The sequence below is a fragment of the Megalops cyprinoides genome, chromosome 21 (genome assembly GCF_013368585.1).
Source record: "Megalops cyprinoides isolate fMegCyp1 chromosome 21, fMegCyp1.pri, whole genome shotgun sequence".
NCBI lineage: Eukaryota > Metazoa > Chordata > Actinopteri > Elopiformes > Megalopidae > Megalops > Megalops cyprinoides.
The window spans coordinates 125,414-147,500 of record NC_050603.1 but is presented as its reverse complement, the minus strand read 5'-3'; the positions used below and the strand labels follow the sequence as shown (position 1 = coordinate 147,500).

General features: G+C 48.6%; 2 protein-coding genes across 2 annotated transcripts in view; both read left to right on the top strand.

The window, feature by feature from the left end:
- mapk15 (mitogen-activated protein kinase 15) overlaps nucleotides 1–1,555 on the top strand; it is a 6,193-nt gene extending 4,638 nt beyond the window's left edge. Inside the window, exons 11-14 of the mRNA XM_036516045.1 lie at nucleotides 1–15; nucleotides 454–590; nucleotides 691–849; nucleotides 1,316–1,555. The exon at nucleotides 1–15 is cut by the window's left edge and continues 178 nt beyond it. Coding sequence (XP_036371938.1) covers nucleotides 1–15; nucleotides 454–590; nucleotides 691–849; nucleotides 1,316–1,555 — 551 coding nt within the window. The remainder of the gene's footprint in view (nucleotides 16–453; nucleotides 591–690; nucleotides 850–1,315) is intronic.
- Nucleotides 1,556–4,021: 2,466 nt separating this feature from the next.
- grinaa (glutamate receptor, ionotropic, N-methyl D-aspartate-associated protein 1a (glutamate binding)) lies at nucleotides 4,022–22,001 on the top strand. The gene is made up of 7 exons (XM_036515974.1): nucleotides 4,022–4,167; nucleotides 14,446–14,742; nucleotides 16,625–16,740; nucleotides 16,893–17,093; nucleotides 18,729–18,857; nucleotides 19,798–19,941; nucleotides 20,631–22,001. The coding sequence occupies exons 2-7, from the start codon at nucleotides 14,466–14,468 to the stop codon at nucleotides 20,778–20,780; spliced, it is 1,017 nt and encodes a 338-aa protein (XP_036371867.1). The 5' UTR covers nucleotides 4,022–4,167; nucleotides 14,446–14,465; the 3' UTR covers nucleotides 20,781–22,001.
- The last annotated feature ends 86 nt before the right edge of the window (nucleotides 22,002–22,087 follow it).

Genomic DNA, 22,087 nt, shown 5'->3' with positions numbered 1-22,087 from the left:
GCCAGTCAGATGCCTGCAAGCCATTCCCTGCTGTCCCACCCCCACCCCCTGCCAGAGAGAGGAACACCACTGCAGCTGCAGGTACACACACACACACACACACACACACTCGCACACGCACACACTCACACACACACGCATGCATGCACGCACACACGCATGCACACACGCACATGCACAGACGCACACACACACATGCATACACACACATACGCACACACGCACACACACACTCGCACACGCACACATGCACACATGCACACACTCACACTCACTGACACACCCACACACAAACACACACACGCACATGCAAACACACACTCACACTCACACACACGCATGTACGCACATACTCACACCTCATCCTGAACTGAAAGGACTTTTCCTGAAGTGATTGAAACTCTTGTGTAGCACCTTCACACCTCCTGTTTCAGTGTTTCTCTTCTCCTTCAGATAGTGAGGTAAAGCCTACCCACAATGCATCAGTGTTCTTCCATCAGCAGCGTGCTGTGGGCTCTAACAGGAGGCTGGTGCAGCCGGTGAGCCAGGATACCCCAGCACAGCCAGCAGGTGGCGATAACAGCAGCGGCGTGAGTAACGCCTGACCTCCACACAGACGGAAGTTCAGAGCATTTCTGAGATTAGCGCCAGGGAGAGCTTAGATTCTCATGTGACTTGGTGTCTCTCCAGCTCCCAGCCACAGAGTGGTTTCCACAACGAGGTCGCTCCGCTCCTGCATCTCAGTCCCTGTCACAGTCCCTGACGCTCTCACGCCCACAAAACAACCCCCTGGTGCGCCGGGGCGAGCCCTCAGTACCTGCTGGCGTCGGTGTTGCCTCTGCGTGTCTGGTCAGCTGCAGGCCTTCTCCTGTGTATCACCTGCTATCCATGCAGTGTCCTTGGGGAAGCTCAGTTTTCTCTTTCACTAAGACAGCTACACTGAGCAAAACATGACCCATTTAATGCTCCCTCTCCTCTGTTTTCCAGGGCCTCTCCTGGTCAGAGAATACTTTCTCCTTTTTTCACTCAATTGGCTTTAAGTTTTCTGGTTATTCAGTTCTCTCTGGAAAACATGCATTTGAACGCATATTACAGTTGAAAAAAAGGACTGGAACAAATATGTTTAACTGAATTATTTGATCTTCCTGACCTATTTGGTTCAATTATTGATCAAGTATTCCTGTCTTATTTGGTGAAATTATTGATCAGGCCTGTCTGTTGGCTTGGTGTGGTAATTGATTGATTGGGCCTTCCTGTCTGTTTTGTGCAGTAGTTGATTGGACGGGCCTGTGTTTTCCCTCTTGTTCTGGGACAGAACCATCGGTCCCAGGCCCAGGCACGCGACTCGCGGGTCCCCCCCAGATCCAGCAAGAAGATTTTCCAGAACACGGCCAACGTGGGGGCAGCTGGAGACGCGCGGGCCAAGCTGGGGAGCTACTCACAGGCGTACGGCACCATCAACAAAACCCAACTGGACAACCTGCTCAGGAGAGCTGCAGCCAGCAACCACCAGCAGGGCGGCGCCAGGGGCGGGGACAGAAACGCACTGAGATGAGCTGGAGAAGAGGGCGTGTGTGACAGCGGCCACAAGGATAGGCACAGAGGTCTGCTGTACCCCAGGGAGTAACCATGGTGACACTCAGTGAAATGTGTAACCATGGTGACAGCAGAATGGCACTATAACTCTGCAACTAATAGCAACTCTGGGAGAGAGCAGTCTGACGGACCTGAACATTGAGTGTCCTGCTGTGTGCAAATGTAAAACCAGCTTTTCCTCACTTTTAGCCTGAAAAACACAAGTCTTAAATGAATTGCTGTAAGCAGTTTTTAATGCAGTAAAATGATCTCTTCTCCAACGCAGAGTACGGTTTCATTGATGGGATGGACATTGTCACTGCAGCTGCTGAAGCAGCACTAATTAATTCATGCAGTGCTTATTGAATAGCACTTACTGATCTTAATTGAAGTGAAGATTTATGCTAAATATGGAAAACAGTCAGAAGCAGCTTCAGGACCATTAGCAGCATGCAGTTCACATCACCCTTCATTTCAGCAGAATTTCTGCATTACTCTGCATTACTCTGCTCTGCTCTGCATTACTCTGCTCTGCATTACTCTGCATTACTCTGCTCTGCTCTGCATTACTCTGCTCTGCATTACTCTGCATTACTCTGCTCTGCTCTGCATTACTCTGCTCTGCTCTGCATTACTCTGCTCTGCATTACTCTGCATTACTCTGCTCTGCATTACTCTGCTCTGCATTACTCTGCATTACTCTGCTCTGCATTACTCTGCTCTGCATTACTCTGCATTACTCTGCTCTGCATTACTCTGCTCTGCTCTGCATTACTCTGCTCTGCATTACTCTGCATTACTCTGCTCTGCATTACTCTGCATTACTCTGCTCTACATTACTCTGCTCTGCATTACTCTGCTCTGCATTACTCTGCATTACTCTGCTCTGCATTACTCTGCTCTGCATTACTCTGCTCTGCATTACTCTGCATTACTCTGCTCTGCATTACTCTGCATTACTCTGCTCTGCATTACTCTGCTCTGCATTACTCTGCATTACTCTGCTCTGCATTACTCTGCATTACTCTGCTCTACATTACTCTGCTCTGCATTACTCTGCTCTGCATTACTCTGCTCTGCTCTGCATTACTCTGCTCTGCTCTGCTCTGCATTACTCTGCTCTGCATTACTCTGCTCTGCATTACTCTGCTCTGCTCTGCATTACTCTGCATTACTCTGCATTACTCTGCATTACTCTGCTCTGCTCTGCATTACTCTGCATTACTCTGCATTACTCTGCTCTGCTCTGCATTACTCTGCATTACTCTGCTCTGCATTACTCTGCATTACTCTGCTCTGCATTACTCTGCATTACTCTGCTCTGCTCTGCATTACTCTGCTCTGCATTACTCTGCATTACTCTGCTCTGCATTACTCTGCATTACTCTGCTCTGCTCTGCATTACTCTGCTCTGCTCTGCATTACTCTGCATTACTCTGCATTACTCTGCTCTGCATTACTCTGCATTACTCTGCATTACTCTGCTCTGCATTACTCTGCATTACTCTGCTCTGCTCTGCATTACTCTGCTCTGCATTACTCTGCATTACTCTGCTCTGCCTGTGGTCTTGGGAATGTGCAGGTAACATAAGCCTGCAAAACTGCCTCACTTTACCATCCTTACCACATTATCACTCCTGCAGCCCAGGCTGGAAAGTGTTATTTGTAAACACTCTCGGGGGAAGGGAGCCGGTCCCTGCAGGGGGGAGAAGAGCCACACCCAGTGGCCTCGTCTCCTCACTCTGCCTGTCAGCCTCTTGCTGAAGGCGACAGCACAGCAGCTCCGACAGGAGTCCGACTTGGAGCCGTCTGTCCTGACCTGCAGTCCGAGGGAGTGTCCTGAGCATCAGTCAGACTGGCATCAGACAGACTGGCATCAGTGAAACTGGAATCAGACAGACTGGCCAGCGCAGCCACATAAACGCAGGGACCTGTGGCTCTGCCTCTCGCAGCTACATTCACATAGACCATACAAACGATAAAGGATTTCACATATTCGAACAGAAAAAATGACTGACTACAGAAGCCATTTTAAACTGAGATATCTGAGCAGGACAGGAGGGCATAGTGTGGAATTCGTTCAAGATAAATCTGATTAAAATGAGCACACACTGGAAGTTTCTCTTCATGCAGTAATTCAGATAAGGTAAGGCACAGCAGGAAGCGCACTGAGCACCTTGCATCCTGCAGGATACACTACTGCCAGCACGTAGGTTTCACTCACGCACACATCACACAGACCTGCGTCTTCTTTATATTTTACGCGTTTAGATCGGCAAAACTTCATATTTAGCAGCTGGACAGATATTTTAATCAATCGCAAGAAAGATTTCGGTTTTTATACCACATTATAAAATATATTAACTTCTTGTCACCCTAATCGCGCTTTGCCTCTTGCGAGTCATGTGACCAGTGCCTGAGATGACGTCAGCGCTGAGGTTGCGGGGGGGAAGAGGGATCCGCGGCGCGCACCGACCGGACGTGCACAGGGCCAAGCGATTAAAAACATCATATTATTTCCCCTAAACATTGACCACAGAAGGATCTGTCGTCGAGCTTACGGTACCTGAGTGCAACATTTGCAACAACAAGGTCAGTGATGTCGGTGTATTCTGATTTTGTCCGTTTATTTCTACTCCATGTACGATAGCTGCTGGCCTCAGAGACGGAAACAAAACCACAGCTAGATTATACAATAATTCTAGCTAGTAGCTAAGCAGCTCTTCTTTATCTAACCAATTCGTGTGCCATTTGCAGGTAGCAATGTGTATTTTTGGTGACTGGATTACGGTTATCGCTGGATCCAGAGAAAGTTATTTAACATCGATAATAAGGTTAAATTATTTCTAGCTGTGGCTGGAGAGAGCGTTGCGCTTTTGTAAGATGTCGTTAGATTGACAGATGGCTAGTACGCTATGTTTGCGTTCCTTATCGAATGCCCAGCTGAGTGTAGGGTTGTTTTCTGTGTCATTTGACAGCATTATTGAATGGGCAGTACAGCTCGCCAGCTGGTCTAACATTAGCAATGGTGTGTCAGCACGGCGTCGAAAGATAACCGTATTTACGCTTTGAGTCCATTTTGCACTGTTGGGCTAATATCACTCGACCAGACTAGAACCGAACCGCTCCTTCATTGATCACGGCAGTGTGTTTAACTCCACACACATGCCTAGATTTCTTATTGAATCGTTTCTGCTGAATGCTGTTCCGGGAGGAGAGTATTTGCTATGGAGAGCAGAGGCATGTCAGTCTGCTTTGACTGATGGTTGTTTTAACCATACGCAGACCGGCGCAGGCAGCGAGGCAACATTGCTGTGTATAATTAGATTATTTGTTCTGTACGTGTGCTATGTATAGCTGTGTAACAGTATACTCATGGTAACATCGTAATTGTCCATTTGTGTGAGCGCGTAACGGTGTCGCGACTGGCTCTTTGGCTAAGCAGGCTGATCGGCCCTTTTAATCCGGCCCAATGCGCAGTGTAACTATAGCACAGTGTGTGATGATCGCGCAGTGTAACTATAGCACAGTGTGTGATGATCGCGCAGTGTGTGATGATCGCGCAGTGTAACTGTAGCAGTGTGTGATGATCGCGCAGTGTAACTATAGCACAGTGTGTGATGATCGCGCAGTGTAACTGTAGCGCAGTGTGTGATGATCGCGCAGTGTAACTATAGCACAGTGTGTGATGATCGCGCAGTGTAACTATAGCGCAGTGTGTGATGATCGCGCGGTGTGTGATGATCGCGCAGTGTAACTATAGCACAGTGTGTGATGATCGCGCAGTGTAACTATAGCGCAGTGTGTGATGATCGCGCGGTGTGTGATGATCGCGCAGTGTAACTATAGCACAGTGTGTGATGATCGCGCAGTGTAACTGTAGCGCAGTGTGTGTTGAGTCGGATAAGATGGTTATATGGGTGTCTGTATGACTGAGGAAAGGCGGCGTCCATCGAAGAGCGCGCCTGTTTAGAGCGGCGGCGCCACAGGCCGCTTATTCCATTACAGTACAGTCAGTTACACCAGCGTTTCCCAAACCTCTCCTGGAGGACCCCCTGTCCTGCATGTTTTACATCTCTCTCTGCTCCAACACAGCTGATTCAAATGATCAACTCGTTATGAACTCCTGAAGCTGCTTAATAACAAACTGATCATTTAAATCAGCTGTGTTGGAACAGGGAGAGATGTAAAACATGCAGGACAGGGGGTCCTCCAGGAGAGGTTTGGGAAACGCTGAGTTACACTATTGCACCACACAGTAAAACACAGCTGCGCTTCCCTGTCCGTCAGCGAGATGACATGCAGCGGCCCTGTAAAGCGTGCTGGGCGCTCAGTGTGAATATTTACCGCAGCTACACCGTGCGGTTGGATATACGTTATGAGACAGTGTTGTTTTACGGTTTATGTTTATAACCGGCCGAGTGCCGCAACAGAATAGCTGTGACAAAACGCTGTCCTGCCATTACGGTGAGATCAGGGGTTAAATTGAGTGCAGATAAGGAATTGTAGAAATGGCTGTCAATGGAAAAATATTCAGCTCCATTCCTGCAGGAAAAAAACACTTGCTGAATTTCCTTGGAAAAAAAGAGTTTGTGTTCAGCTGTTTTACACATGCCCATCAGAACTGAAGAGCAGGACTGCAGTCAGACAGGCAGACGGATGTGGCTGTGCCTGCAGTGGCTGTACGGTGTCAGTCAGATGGATGTGGCTGCACGGTGTCAGTGTCAGTCAGATGGGTGTGGCTGTATGGTGTCAGTGTCAGGCAGACGAATGTGGCTGTACGGTGTCAGTGTCAGGCAGACGGATGTGGCTGTGCCTGCAGTGGCTGTACGGTGTCAGTCAGATGGATGTGGCTGCACGGTGTCAGTGTCAGTCAGATGGGTGTGGCTGTATGGTGTCAGTGTCAGGCAGACGAATGTGGCTGTACGGTGTCAGTGTCAGGCAGACGGATGTGGCTGTGCCTGCAGTGGCTGTACGGTGTCAGTCAGACAGATGTGGCTGCACGGTGTCAGGCAGACGGATGTGACTGTGCCTGCAGTGGCTGTACGGTGTCAGTTAGACGGATGTGACTGTGCCTGCAGTGGCTGTACGGTGTCAGGCAGACGGATGTGGCTGCACAGTGTCAGGCAGACGGATGTGGCTGCACGGTGTCAGGCAGACGGATGTGGCTGTACAATGTCAGTCAGACGGATGTGGCTGTGCCTGCAGTGGCTGTACGGTGTCAGTCAGACGGATGTGGCTGCATGGTGTCAGTCAGACTCCCCATCTCACGTTTACTTACTTCTCTCATATTTACAGACAATCTAGAAGGTTGTCATATATTGATGTTCTTTTTGACAGCAGTTTAGCCATAGGCCGTCTCCACACTCAAAGCATTGTGGGGTTCAGGGAACTGCAGAAATGCATGGTCATGACTCTGGAAGCTGTTGAATCAGCTTTTTCCTCTGATCTTCACCAGTCTAAATAAAGTTTAGATCAAACGTCATCCATTCACACTGCAAACAGGAGGTGTAATGTGGGGTGAGTTGTGTACTAAGATGATACTTAGTACTGCTGTTTGTATTTGTACAGCCATATATTGATTGATATTTAGAGTTCACACTTGTGACCCATATTTTTAATGGCAAAGCTGTTTGCTGTGCTGTTCTGCACTTCACACTGCCGTTTGCTGTTTACCTGAGAGGAGCCTTGGCTCCGCCCTACTGCTCTCTGATTGGCTAAGCAGAAGGTCTAAGGCTGTGTCCCAGTCTGCCTGAAGTGCTTTGCCTCAGATGGGTTCTGTCACTTGGGGGAGGGGATCCCAGTCTGCAACAGGAAGTCTCAGTTGCCCTCAGCTGTTCCCTTGGAGTGAGTGTACAGGCTTCTGCCCTGCCCATTTTGTGCAGGATCCTTTTTTTTTCACATTGCAGGGCGTGTTTCCACAGACCGTGTTTTTTAAGAATTTTATGAGTGTTGCTGTGTAGTGGCACAAAAACGCTGTAATGTTACTACAGATAGTAATGAATTTTACTGTAAGGATCAATACTTTCAAGAACCAACTGTTAAAAAACCAAGAAGTTTCCTGCCATTTTCTAGCCTTTTTTCAATAAAGCCAGACTTATAAGTGACTGCTGTTCCTTACAATGCAGACACTCGACTGAGGTCATTTATAAACACGGTAACGTTTAAATTGTCACATCGCTTTAAAACTCTAAGATTACCTGGGACAGCAGTCTCATGTTACAGTAATGTTTCGCAGATTTATTGACACTGATATTTCACATCAAATGTTACTCTTTGCAGATTTAATTTTAGCTCTGACCTGTTCCTCAGTTTCAAACTGTGTGTAAATATTGGGGCAGATCAGTGCAGGAGGGAACACGATTTTCCAAAATTGTGCCTTGTTAAAATCCACTTTCAGATTAATAGTGTTTTCCAGCATTTTTAGCCAAGATTTTGATGTGCTTTCCAGATGCTGCTGCTTCTGCTGTTTCTGTGGTTTTGTGTAATTTTGTGAGAGTCGTCCTGTTTCATCAGGAGTCACAGCACCCCCCCAGCATGCACCTGTGTGAGGTGGGCGGGGCTGCGCTGGTCTGGAGCAGTCGGGCTGCTTTAGGGGCGCTCTTTGCTTTAAGGACGCTCTTTGCTTTATGGGCGCTGTCTGCTTTACGGGCGTTGTCTGCTTTACGGGCGCTGTCTGCTTTACGGGCGCTCTTTGCTTTACGGGCGCTGTCTGCTTTACGGGCGCTCTTTGCTTTACGGGCGCTCTTTGCTTTACGGGCGCTCTTTGCTTTACGGGCGCTGTCTGCTTTACGGGCGCTGTCTGCTTTACGGGCGCTCTTTGCTTTACGGGCGCTCTTTGCTTTACGGGCGCTGTCTGCTTTACGGGCGCTCTTTGCTTTACGGGCGCTCTTTGCTTTACGGGCGCTGTCTGCTTTACGGGCGCTGTCTGCTTTACGGGCGCTCTTTGCTTTACGGGTGCTCTTTGCTTTACGGGCGCTCTTTGCTTTACGGCGCTGTCTGCTTTACGGGCGCTGTCTGCTTTATGGGCGCTGACTGCTTTACGGGCGCTCTTTGCTTTACGGGCGCTCTTTGCTTTACGGGCGCTGTCTGCTTTACGGGCGCTGTCTGCTTTACGGGCGCTCTTTGCTTTACGGGCGCTGTCTGCTTTACGGGCGCTCTTTGCTTTACGGGCGCTGTCTGCTTTACGGGCGCTCTTTGCTTTACGGGCGCTGTCTGCTTTACGGGCGCTCTTTGCTTTACGGGCGCTGTCTGCTTTACGGGCGCTCTTTGCTTTACGGGCGCTGTCTGCTTTACGGGCGCTCTTTGCTTCACGGGCGCTCTCTGCTTTACGGGCGCTCTTTGCTTCACGGGCGCTGTCTGCTTTACGGGCGCTGTCTGCTTTACGGGCGCTGTCTGCTTTACGGGCGCTCTTTGCTTTACGGGTGCTGTCTGCTTTACGGGCGCTCTTTGCTTTACGGGTGCTGTCTGCTTTACGGGCGCTCTTTGCTTTACGGGCGCTCTTTGCTTCACGGGCGCTCTTTGGTTTACAGACGCTCTTTGCTTCACGGACGCTGTCTGTCTCACTGAACAGAGTGGAAGCTCCCGCTACAGAGCTTTGCTGGAGGGCTGTCTTAGTCTCACACACAGATCCTAGGTCAGTTAGCTGGGTCATCTCTGCTCCATGCCGATGTCCTGAGCAGGTCCTGAGCCAGTGTGCTGATGGTGCTGGCTGAGCACATGCTGACTCTCATCCAACAATTACTCAATTCACAGAGCAGCCATGGAAAACCCGGCCACTTCCATCCTCTTTACGAGCCTCTCGCTTCTCAAACACGGCATAAAAACTGTCCTCAGGCTTCCTCCCTTCAGCCCTCTGTGTGTGTGTGTGGCTGTGCTCTGAGTGTGTGTGTGTGTGTGTGTGTGGGTGGTTGTGCTCTGAGTGTTTGTGTGTGTGTGTGGCTGTGCTCTGAGTGTGTGTGTGGCTGTGCTCTGAGTGTGTGTGTGGCTGTGCTCTGAGTGTGTGTGTGGCTGTGCTCCGAGTGTGTGTGGCTGTGCTCTGAGTGTGTGTGTGTGTGTGTGTGTGTGTGAGTGGCTGTGCTCTGAGTGTGTGTGTGTGTGTGTGTGTGTGTGTGTATGTATGTACCTGCATTTGTTACACATTGGGGCCTGTAGGAGCAAGCGCTCCACATGCTCATTTCCATGGTGTGACTGAGTTTTGGGGAGTGGTGGGTTTCAGAGAGTCACGGTGTTGCTGGGTCTTGGTCTTTGCGGTCTCCTCCAGATCAGCTTACTGTAACAAAGGGCCATGGGGGTGTGCTTATGCAGAAGAACGCGCTGTAGACTCTCTGATTGGTCTGCAGTTAATGGTCTGCACTGAGTGCTGGGGAAGCCCCGCCCTAATCTGTCTGCATGGGCAGCGGCAGGAATATCGTCAGAGTCCTTATCTGTGGTCATCTTCCATAAGAGGATTCCCAGCTGCCCTTAACCCATAATTACTCGAATTAACTCTGTCAGATCGTCTGGCTCCACAGTGAGAGAGAGAGACTAATAGCTGTAGGTGTTTAGATCAGGGAGACGAGAGGGAGAAGCCTGATAGAATGTATGGATCAGGGCAGATCTTATCATGGATCTTATCTCCAAAGTCATAACAGGCTGTGCATGAACAAAACTCCAGAGTGTGTTTTTGAAGCATTAGCAGAGTGTTTCGTAAAGCTCTGTCTGATGATGCTTTGGCAGTTTGGTTTTTCTTCCTTGATGACTAGCTGCAGTTATATCATCTTAGTCACTTTAATTTGCAAACATTCAGTGGTTCATACAAAGTGACAGTCACACCCTGCTGGCACATGGCCTTTTAGCTTTGTGTGTACTTTTAAATGGAGGTGCAAAACCTTCTCATGTTAAAGGTAATGTCTGTTGTCTGTAGAACATTATTTTTGAGTAAGTAGGAGTCATAGCTGTATGCATGCATACATTGCAGCATATTTGAACATGTTGATTTTCTCTAAGAGACAGCCATCTTATTTTTTCTTTTTCCACTTGCAAAAAGAATGGGAAGTGGCAGATTAGGCCTGTCTCACCCTCACTCTTCCGATATGCTCACCCAGCCAATGGCCTTTGCACAATGCGCTGCAGTGGAGTGGGAGCTCATTGGAGGATAGACACATCTGTCTCACAGTGCGCTGCAGTGGAGTGGGAGCTCATTGGAGGATAGACACATCTGTCTCACAGTGCGCTGCAGTGGAGTGGGAGCTCATTGGAGGATAGACACATCTGTCTCACAGTGCACTGCAGCGGAGTGGGAGCTCATTGGAGGATAGACACATCTGTCTCACAGTGCGCTGCAGCGGAGTGGGAGCTCATTGGAGGATAGATGCGGCTCTGCTGCTGAGCAGCTGGCAGGCAGGAAGCACAGGGTGTCTGGGAGCAGGAGAAGAGGGAACCCTGCTGACGTCACCCCCCCGTCCCTGGCAGAACGAAGCCAGTCTGCTCTGCCGCTGTAGGCCTGAGGCTGCAGACCACAGCTGAGCGGTTTCACAGAGAGAGGAACCGTGGTAACTTTCCCTAGGCTGTGCGGGATGAGTGCAGGGTGAGGGTACAGAATGTGGCATTACACAAATAACAGAGCTGAGGAACCAGTCTGATCAGTCAGCTGGGCTGACCCACACGTCTCCATGGAGACAGGCTGTCCCCTCTGTAAAGATTTGTGGATAAACACCAGAGTGCAGAAAAAAAGAGGAGTGTGACAGTTTGCTTATTACTGTAAGGACATGACTCAACACTTTCTGAGAAATGTTGATGTGGAAGTACATTTTCCCCCGAAAGAGAAGTAAAGGGTAGCATTTAATCCAGAAAGTTCATGCATTAAATGACTGCGCTCTCCCAGAGAGAGAGAGGGGACAGGGGAAGAGAAGGAGGGAGGGGGAAGTCTTTGGGGTGAGGAGCTGCAGGATTTTCAGTTTGACTCTTTGGCTTATCATTATTCCTAGTATGTTTTGTGTATGTAACTGTTTGTGTAACACTAGCTAACTTAATATAAAAATAAGGTGTTTGTTTAATATGAAAATTTAAAGGTGTTTAAATTTGAATTTTCATTGAGGAAGTGAGGCAGCAGTGGCGGAGGAGGGTAAAGATGGAGACTGCCGCGCTCATAAACATAGCGAGAGCTAAAGAGGAGGATGAGCGTGTGCTCTGCAGGCGGGCGGATTAGGGGGGAAATGGGACAGGCTCGTGTAATCCTGTAATTCACAGCGTCCTATAAAGAGAGCGGGGGGGGGGGGGGGGGGGGGGGCTACCCAACCTTTTATCACTCTTAAAAATAGTGAACAGGTGTCATGCACTGCTAGCAAGCCTGTGGCACATTCATCACAAACACACTAGGGCAGACAAACGGCCGAAATGGTAGCATACACACAGCACAGGAGAGGAAGTGAGGGAGAAAGATAAAGAAGGAGAGAAAATGACACGGGAGGCTGAACACTGCTCTTATCTGAGATCTGACTGAGTGAGTGAGTGAGTGAGTGAGTGAGTGAGTGAGTGAGTGAGTGAGTGAGTGAGTGAGTGAGTGAGTGAGTGAGTGAGTGAGTGAGTGAGTGAGTGAGTGAGTGAGTGAGTGAGTGAGTGAGTGAGTGAGTGAGTGAGTGAGTGAGTGAGTGAGTGAGCGAGCGAGCGGGTCCCAGGGGGCTGAGGTGGCATGGCCGTGGGGGGGGGATTCAGCCAGGACCACACACTGCCCCTACACTGAGCTGAGAGGTAATCAGTGTCTTATTTAGGGCTGTGACAGTAAGTGACGGTAATGATTCTTTCTTCCCGCGGTAATAAAGTAACAAATTACCACGATTTAGCGGTTTAACCCCCCCCGCCATAACGTTTGCACATGAACAACTTGTTTATTTTTCGCAAAATTCTTGGAAAGGCTGATTACAACTTAGAAAGTGATTGCAAATTTACAAATATTTGAAAATGAAAACATAACAAACCATATAAGGTAACACGCGTGCTACATACCATAACAAATAAGTTACATGCCGAAATTTGCCGTTCAGCGTTTCAACGTCCAACGTTCATCTGCGTTTGCCATGGCCTTCAGTAATTCAGCCAGGTAAATATCCGTGCTGGAATTACGGAAGGAAGTTGCGGTCAAACTTGATAATATGGTTAATTTGCGTTAAAACATTAACGCATTAAAGTTTCCAGATTAATCGTGAACGAGCGTTAATGCGTTAATGTTGACAGCTCTAAAATAAATAAATAATTGCGGTGATGCAGTAATGACCTCAACCCCGCGGTAGGCGTCTCATGACCGCGGTATTGCGGTGATGCGGTTATCGTCACAGCCCTAGTCTTATTTTCGAGTCCGTGGCAATATGTAGCCCATCTCCATGTTAACATGGTAGCATGAATTCACCTCTCTTCTGTGTGTGGCGGGGGGGTTAGACAGGCAGGGGGGGACAGGGTGGGTTTGATGGTAGGGGTTAAACTGGCCATACTCCCTCTGAGCCCTTCCTTGTGCTCCAGTTCCCAGAACCTCCCAGAAAACTAACATCAGTGTAATTTATTACATACTCTCTCTCTCTCTCTCCCTCTCTTCCTCACACACACACACACACACACACACACACACTGAAAAGAAGGTGAAAAGAAGGTGAAATAATCTCCTTCATGGTGCCTTGATAACTGACTGCTTGATAAATGTCTGTTTATGTCACAGGAAATGCCCTTCTTCAGAGTGTAGATTTGAACATGATCTCTGACCAAATAATGCAGCAAGGAGAAAAGCAGGAGTTAATATTTCACCTGTAATAATAAAGAGTTAATATTTCACCTGTAATAATAAAGAGTTAATAATTTATTATTAACGGGGTCAGAGGAGGCCATCAGCTTTGGTGAGGGCGGGGTCAGAGGAGGCCATCAGCTCTGGTGAGGGCGCGGTCAGAGGAGGCCATCAGCTCTGGTGAGGGCGGGGTCAGAGGAGGCCATCAGCTCTGGTGAGGGCGGGGTCAGAGGAGGCCATCAGCTCTGGTGAGGGCGGGGTCAGAGCTCTGGTGAGGGCGGGGTCAGAGGAGGCCACCTGCATGCACACTGCGTTGCTACAGAGGTTGCTATGGAAGGTGACAGCAGTGGCTTATGGGAGGATGCAGGACCTGGCTCCCACAGTAAAGTGCTCTCTCTCTCTCTCTCTCTCTCTCTCTCTCTCTGTCTTTGTCTCTCCCCCCCCTCTCTGTCTCTCTCTCTCTGTCTCTCTCTCTCTCTCTCTGTCTCTCTCTCTCTGTCTCTCTCTCTCTCTCTCTCTCTCTCTCTCTCTGTCTCTCTCTCTGTCTCTCTCTCTCTGTCTCTCTCTCTCTCTCTCTCTCTCTCTCTCTGTCTCTCTCTCTGTCTCTCTCTCTCTCTCTCTCTCTCTCTGTCTCTCTCTCTGTCTCTCTCTCCCTCTCTCTCTCTCTCTCTCTCTCTCTCTCTCTCTCTCTCTCTCTCTCTCTCTGTCTCTGTCTCCCTCTCTCTCTGTCTCTGTCTCTCTCTCTGTCTCCCTCTCTCTCTCTCTCTGTCTCTCTCTCTCTGTCTCTCTCTCTCTCTCTCTCTCTCTCTCTCTCTCTCTCTCTCTCTCTCTCTGTCTCCCTCTCTCTCTGTCTCTCTCTCTCTCTCTCTCTCTCTCTCTGTCTCTCTCTCTCTCTCTCTCTCTCTCTCTCTCTCTCTCTCTCTCTCTCTCTCTCTCTCTCTCTCTCTCTCTGTCTCCCTCTCTCTCTGTCTCTGTCTCTCTCTCTGTCTCCCTCTCTCTCTCTCTCTGTCTCCCTCTCTCTCTCTCTCTGTCTCTCTCTCCCTCTCTCTCTCTCTCTGTCTCTGTCTCTCTCCCTCTCTCTCTCTCTCTCTCTGTCTCCCTCTCTCTCTGTCTTTTAGTTCCCAGGATTGCAGACACCATGTCCAAGGACAAGAGCAGCTACCCTGGGATGGGGGAGCACAACCCCCTGCAGAGCTCTGTGTTCGGCCAGCCCCCCCCGGCCGGCTTCGCTGTGCCCCCCCCAAATTACACACAGGCCCAGCCCGGGGCACCCCCGTACCCCCCACCTGGAACCTTTGGACAGCCAGGCTTCGCCCCAGCCCCTTACCCACAGATGGCCTACCCCCAGGCACCTTACCCTTCCTGCCCATACCAGCAGGGCCCCGCCCAGCCCGGCTTTGCTGCCGACCCCAACGGTGAGTCTGAAGCAGCCAGAACCAATCTCTTGTCCAGGGTGAGGGTGTGAGAGGTGCTGAGAGCAGGGTGTTGTAATGCCACGAGGGGTGATGAGTGTGAAACTCAGATTAACCACAATCCCTTTTAAAAGTTGTGCCCCCTCCTCTAAGTTTATCAGTCTTTCACAAGTGATTAATGAATAATTAATAATGGATGAACATTAATAGAAATTTCAAGAAATATCTTGAACTATTAACACAATGGGGAAACTGTAGCAGACTGAAGACCCACCTCTTCAGACTGCATCTCACTTCCACTTCAGTGCCTATCACTAATACCTGCGGCCTCTAGTTTTATTAATCATTTTATTAAGTTAATTTTACATGTAGTATTGTGATGTATTTTGGATTCTGTGTTCTAGGGACTGTTGTATCATAGTATACTTGGCCTCCATCAGATTGCACATGTTAACTTGGGTAGGGCTTGAATAGTGTTATGCTCACACCCACTGGTCTGGGAGTGTTAGCCTGGTCTGACACTGTTGCTCCTTTAAACTGAATGGCTACGCTTATGTTCTGTTGTGCTGGAAGTGGCTCTGGATAAGAGCATCTGGTAAATGCATGTAATGTAATGAGATGTAATGTACTTCCTGTTGCATCTTGGGTAATGCAGTGTGAAAGTGTGAGGGTGAGGTCGGTGAGTTCCTGGGCTGAAATCACATTACATTTAACTCCATTCACCTTCAATGGTGCAACTAGATTTGCATCCTTGTAGGTCCCTGCATCAGGAATGGACTTTATCCAGCTCGCTGAATAAGCAGCTGCTCCTGTCTGTGCTACCTGAGTGCTGCTTTGGAGGCTCGAGTTTTAGGCACTCCTACCTGGGTGACTTTACCTGGAGCTGTCCGAAAACATTAGAGTGGCAAGGTGGCACCCGATGCCTTAGCGGCACTCAGTAGCCCAGAGTACTGACTCACGATACCTCACACTGCCACACTGCCACACTGCCACTCACGGCTTCTTTCTCCTGCGTGTCTCACACTGACACAGTTTCTCCTGCATATCACACACTGACACAGTTTCTCCTGCGTGTCTCACACTGACACAGTTTCTCCTGCGTGTCACACACTGACAGTTTCTCCTGCGTGTCTCACACTGACACAGTTTCTCCTGCGTGTCACACACTGACACAGTTTCTCCTGCATGTCACATGGTTTCTAGAGTTATAATGAAAGCAGTGTTTCATTGTTTACAGCTACGTTTCACACTTGGCTGCTTTCAGACTCGACTACTTCTGCAATGAAACTCTTTCACCCACACTTTAACATGTAACATAACCCTAACACTTACCCTAACCCTGAAAAGATATAATGAAATGCTCCGCCGTCAGAATCCCTTCCTCCACTTCCTCTGAGTTTGGCGCTCTCGCATGTCTGGCAGAATGTTGTAGAATTGATTGTACTGTTAGTAATGACTGATATTTCTGGGGAGTGTGTGGAAACTGACATTGGCTTTAGTCTGAAACTTTACCTTTGGTCGCTATTATGAAATGGAGGAGAAACATTCCATTTTTTTCCACACCAATACTTTTGGCAGCTTTAATTCTTATAAGCGAATGACCTCTGACCCCTTGCTGTGAGTGTTAATGCTGCATCAGGACTCCTGCCCTCTCAGAGCAGCAAAGCACGGTCTCGCTTGGCCAGCTGATCTCCAAGCTGCTTTAATGGATCTTAAGTATGATGTGGGGGGATTTTGTTCAAAGCTACCCGGATGGGCTCAACACTTGAGGGAAAGGAGAAACTTATTTTAAGAAATATTTTTATCTTATTACAAATGTAATGAATGAAGTGAGTGGGTTAAGGTCATTAAGAGAGATGTCTTGCCTGTGTTGTCATTACCTCAGCTCCTCTGAGCAGCCCTGGTTACCATGGTGACGTGCCCCCATCTTACTATGACAACGAGGAGTTCACCAGCTCGGGGTTCGAGGACAAGACCATCCGGCAGGCCTTCATCCGCAAGGTAGGGGGCATTATCCAGCAGGCCTTCATCGATAGGGTAGGGGGCATTATCCGGCAGGCTTTCATCGATAGGGTAGGGGGCATTATCCGGCAGGCTTTCAGGGAGTGTGAGAGACTGAATCACTGCACACCTCTCTCTGTCTGTCTTCACAGGTGTTCATGGTCCTGACAGTGCAGCTGATGGTCACCTTCTCCTTTGTGGCAGTCTTCACCTTTGTGGATGATGCTAAAATGTTTGTACGCCGTAACCCCTGGACGTATTATGTGTCCTATGCCATCTTCTTCATCGCCCTCATCGTGCTGAGCTGCTGTGGGGACTTCCGCCGAAAACACCCCTGGAACCTGGTGGCATTGGTATGACCTCTCACCGGACTGTGCCATTCAGTAATCGGTGCTCACAGCTTGCTGCCATCAGGAATTTAAAACCAATATAAATGTGGAAATTGGCTGCTCCTGAGTGGCTCATTCGGTAAAAGCACTCGTTTCGAGTATAGACTGAACGCTACGGCCCGGGTTCGATCCCAGCCGTGTCACTAGCCTACAGTGACCAGGAGCTCACAGGCGGAGCACATTGGCTTCGTTCCACCGGGGATAGGGGTGGGTACATCGGCAGGGGCTTCGGTCCCATTAGCAACAGCGACCCCTACTGGTCGATTGGGCGCCTGTGGTCCACGTGCCAAAGCTGCATATGAAATGTCTTCCTCCGACTCATCTCTGTGCTAGCTTAGCTTGTGGACCGCAGTGTGAAAAGAAGCAGTGGCTGACATCACGTGTCTCGGAGGAGGGCACGTGCTTGTCCACGCTCTCCCGGATTGACAGTGGGGGTTGTGCAATGGGACCAAACATCGATGACAAATTGGGCATTCCAAATTGGGGAGAAAATAGAAAAATGTGGAAATAAAATGTCGAAATTGGCCTTAATGTGTTTGGGGAAGTTTTTCATCATATAAAAGAATTCCTCAGATGTTGTCTAAAGAAGGAAAATTAATACAGTTAGTACTGTATTCTAATACTTGAATATTGATATTTTTAATAGCAGAAACAGATATCAGTCTACAATGTCTTTGTGAGAACAGTAGATACCTGTTGATCAGTGAACAGTATCAGAGATGGCCACAGGCAGGAATGTGTAGGAGAGGAGAGTGTTAGAATGAGGAGGAAAGTGTTAGAATGGAGAGGAGGATGTTAGAATGAGGAGGAGAGTGTTAGAATGGAGAGGAGGGTGTTAGAATGGAGAGGAGGGTGTTAGAATGAGGAGGAGAGTGTTAGAATGAGGGGGAAAGTGTTAGAATGAGGAATAGGGTGTTAGAATGAGGAGGAGAGTGTTAGAATGAGGAGGAAAGTGTTAGAATGAGGAGGAGAGTGTTAGAATGGGGAGGAAAGTGTTAGAATGGAGAGGAGGGTGTTAGAATGAGGAATAGGGTGTTAGAATGAGGAGGAGTGTTAGAATGGAGAGGAGGGTGTTAGAATGAGGAGGAGAGTGTTAGAATGAGGAATAGGGTGTTAGAATGAGGAATAGGGTGTTAGAATGAGGCGGAGAGTGTTAGAATAGGGAGGAAAGTGTTAGAATGGAGAGGAGGGTGTTAGAATAGGGAGGAAAGTGTTAGAATGGAGAGGAGGGTGTTAGAATGAGGAGGAGAGTGTTAGAATGGAGAGGAGGGTGTTAGAATGAGGAGGAGAGTGTTAGAATGAGGAATAGGGTGTTAGAATGAGGAATACGGTGTTAGAATGAGGAGGAGAGTGTTAGAATAGGGAGGAAAGTGTTAGAATGGAGAGGAGGGTGTTAGAATGAGGAGGAGAGTGTTAGAATGGAGAGGAGGGTGTTACAATGAGGAGGAGAGTGTTAGAATGAGGAATAGGGTGTTAGAATGTGTGGCAGAATATACTGTGTTGTAGGTCAGTGTGGCATTTGCTGTGTGTCTGTAATGGTGACACAAGTACTCAGTGGTACTCAGTTTGGGACTCAGGCTTTTTTTCTGTGTCTGTCAGTCCATCCTCACGCTGAGCCTGTCCTACATGGTGGGGATGATCGCCAGCTTCTATGACACAGACTCTGTCATCATGGCGGTCGGCATCACTGCGGTCGTGTGTTTCACCGTCGTCCTCTTCTCTCTTCAGGTCAGTTTCTCCACAGCTAACCCTGGCCCCTGACCCTCACCCTAACCCACCATGGGGGAGTACGGCTTCAGGCTTTCTCATGTCTCTTGCCAGGGTCCAGCATGTCTGAGCAGTGTAACTCGGTGTCCACACTGGGTCACAGCCTGTCTCACTTCATTCACAATGAAATTTAAAAAAAATATATATATATTTTAACTTCAAACTTGCATTTTTTACTCTGCACATTTCAAGAGGTTGAATAATTGAATCAAATGCATTTTGACAATCTGTAAAGGTATTGTATAATTTCTGTCTTTTGATAGGTGTCTGTCAGGGAGCCTGTGCTAATTGTTCTCTGTGGCAGTCACCTGACAGTCCTCAGGCTCTTAGCAGCTCCATCACTAAAACAGCTAGTTAAACCGCATTTACACTGCAGGGTGCCTTTATTTCTGGCTTAAGTCTGTATTTAACCTGCACATACATTGACTGCAGCTCTGTGAAGTCTGCTGGTATAAAGAGTTTTACATTGTAACTTCAGGTTAGCAAGCGCACTATGAACAGACAGCAGAAATGTGCAGAGCACAGCAGGTGTGTGTGTTTCACCGCAGGGGGCAGAGTGTTAAAGCTGGCAGCACCCAGAGTTACACTCTGAACAGTGCTACTTCTGCAGGACTTCAGCAGATTCTCAGTATGTGGGGAATCTTCCATTAGCCATTATTAATATCTTTCTTCATGAGCAGGGCCACACACTCAGACTTGAGTTTACAGTTATTTATTATATTATATATTTATTATTAGCAGTATTTTCCCTGCCAGACCTTCTCCCACTGTTTGTCACGTAAATGTGTTTGTTGGCGTGGTGATGGTTACAATAAAGGTTTTAAAGATCGAATCATGTGGAGAGTCGTGACTGATTTTCAGCATCATTGTGTAATGTGCTTCTTCCTCTCCCCTGACGCAGAGCAAGTACGATTTCACCTCCTGCCGGGGTGTGCTGTTCGTCTGCCTCATCGTGCTGCTCCTCTTCTCCATCCTCTGCATCTTCATCCGTCACAAGATCCTGCACATCGTCTACGCGTCCCTGGGGGCCCTGCTCTTCACCTGCGTGAGTACCGCCGGGAATCCCACTAACAGTCTCGCTAACACTACACAGCGAGTCCCGCTAACAGTCCCACTAACAGTCCCGCTAACACTACACAGCGAGTCCCGCTAATGCTACACAGCGAGTCCCGCTAATGCTACACAGCGAGTCCTGCTAATGCTAAAAACTGAGTCCCGCTAACGCTACACAGCGAGTCCTGCTAACAGTCCCGCTAACCCTAAACACAGAGTCCCGCTAACAGTCCCCACATCCACTAGCCAGCCATGCCCCACACTGGGCTCATTTGATAAGGAAAGCAAGGAGAGATGAGCATCAGGCCAGAGCGGTCATTCTCAAACTCACAGAGCATCAGGCCAGAGCGGTCATTCTCAAACTCACAGAGCATCAGGCCAGAGCGGTCATTCTCAAACTCACAGAGCATCAGGCCAGAGCGGTCATTCTCAAACTCACAGAGCATCAGGCCAGAGCGGTCATTCTCAAACTCACAGAGCATCAGGCCAGAGCGGTCATTCTCAAACTCACAGAGCATCAGGCCAGAGCGGTCATTCTCAAACTCACAGAGCATCAGGCCAGAGCGGTCATTCGAATGTTCTGACTCTTTGCGTCTTTTACAAACAAGTGAATCTCCAGTGCTTTGTTTGTGTTTGACTGCAGTCACTTTGCACTTACTGCTGGTGTTTGTCTGCTTGCAGTTCTTGGCTGTGGACACTCAGCTGCTCCTGGGAAACAAGAAGCTGGCCCTCAGCCCAGAGGAGTACATCTTTGCAGCTCTTAACCTCTACACCGATATCATCAACATCTTCCTCTACATCCTGGCCATTGTGGGCCGTGCACGTGATTAGACTGCCCCCTGCAGGAGTGGAGGGCAGGCAGAAGCCACTGAATGTTAAGTGAAGTGATAATGAGTCTTTTATTCTTTCCTTTCTGAGTTTGAAGCTCCCTCTCCCCTCCCTGAAACACTGCACCTGCAGAGGTGAGGGCAGAGCACCTCCCCTCAGGTCCTACTCTGGAACCTGCAACATACTTCAGTACCTGAGTAGAAAAGAGTGAAGAATCCTTTACTGAAAAATCTAATATATTCATAGCCTCTGGTTTTCCACGTTCCTTGTTTGGATCTCACTGATTGGCTGATACGTGCTGGTCTTAGAGGCCAGCTGAAGCAGCCCAGATTGCTGTTAGTGGGTTTGCTTTGCACACTGCATGGTGAGTGACGCTCCTGTAGGACTGCATGAGGAGCTAGCGCAGGCGGGAGAGCCCGGCTTCAGAGTGCACTGCTACCCCCAGAACACAAACCAAACCCATCTGAGTTGTATCGATTCCTGTGGTTCCAGGAGGAGATGAGATTTTGTGAGTAGAGACACGATGTGCTTGTGGAAATGCTTTTGTGCGATTCTGTAGTGCTCGCTGTTGGGTTAGCTCCCCGGGTCTCCGCCTCCCGCCTCTGGTCAGTATAGTTTCTGTTTGTGTTTTGCTTCTTCACAATGATTGATGTGAATTGTCAAAGTGATGGGATTTTAAACCCTTTTGTTTTGTATGCGGCTGGCACTAGTTGTGATGTCACTGATCCATAGCAATGTAAAACTGCAGGAGGCAGTCAGAGGGACAGACGGCCCCTGTTAATATTAATATGTAATTTATGATGTACTTATTGACCTTACTGTAGAACCCCAGGGTTGCTGTAGGTCACTAGGCCCCATGGCTGGATGTAACAGTATATGAAAGTGGGTCAGAGCAGAACCAGCGTGAGTGTGGCTGAGCGGGCCTGTGGTTCCGTCACGCTCATTGCAGTAGTTTATTTGGGTCCGTTTAACCCTTTGTGGTCCAGGCTGATCTGCATGTCACTACAGCTCACTGCTGAACGATGGGGAGTGCCCTTCTGCATTACAGCCCTGTTTTTATTTTCATTTAACATTTTGTATCTACAGCAGAAAAATAGTAATTAAGGCATAGAGTTAGTCTTGCCTTTGTAGTTGTTTCCACTGTAAATTCACATTTAACTGGACTTACATTCCTCTGTACTGCTCCTCCCTTTTCATTCAAAAAGTCCAAATAAAAAAAGAAAAGCTAAGCCTGAGCCTCTTTATAATCCTGTTTTATCCTGATGTCACAGAAATGCAGCCACACAGACAAGACCCTCGTGCAATGCTGG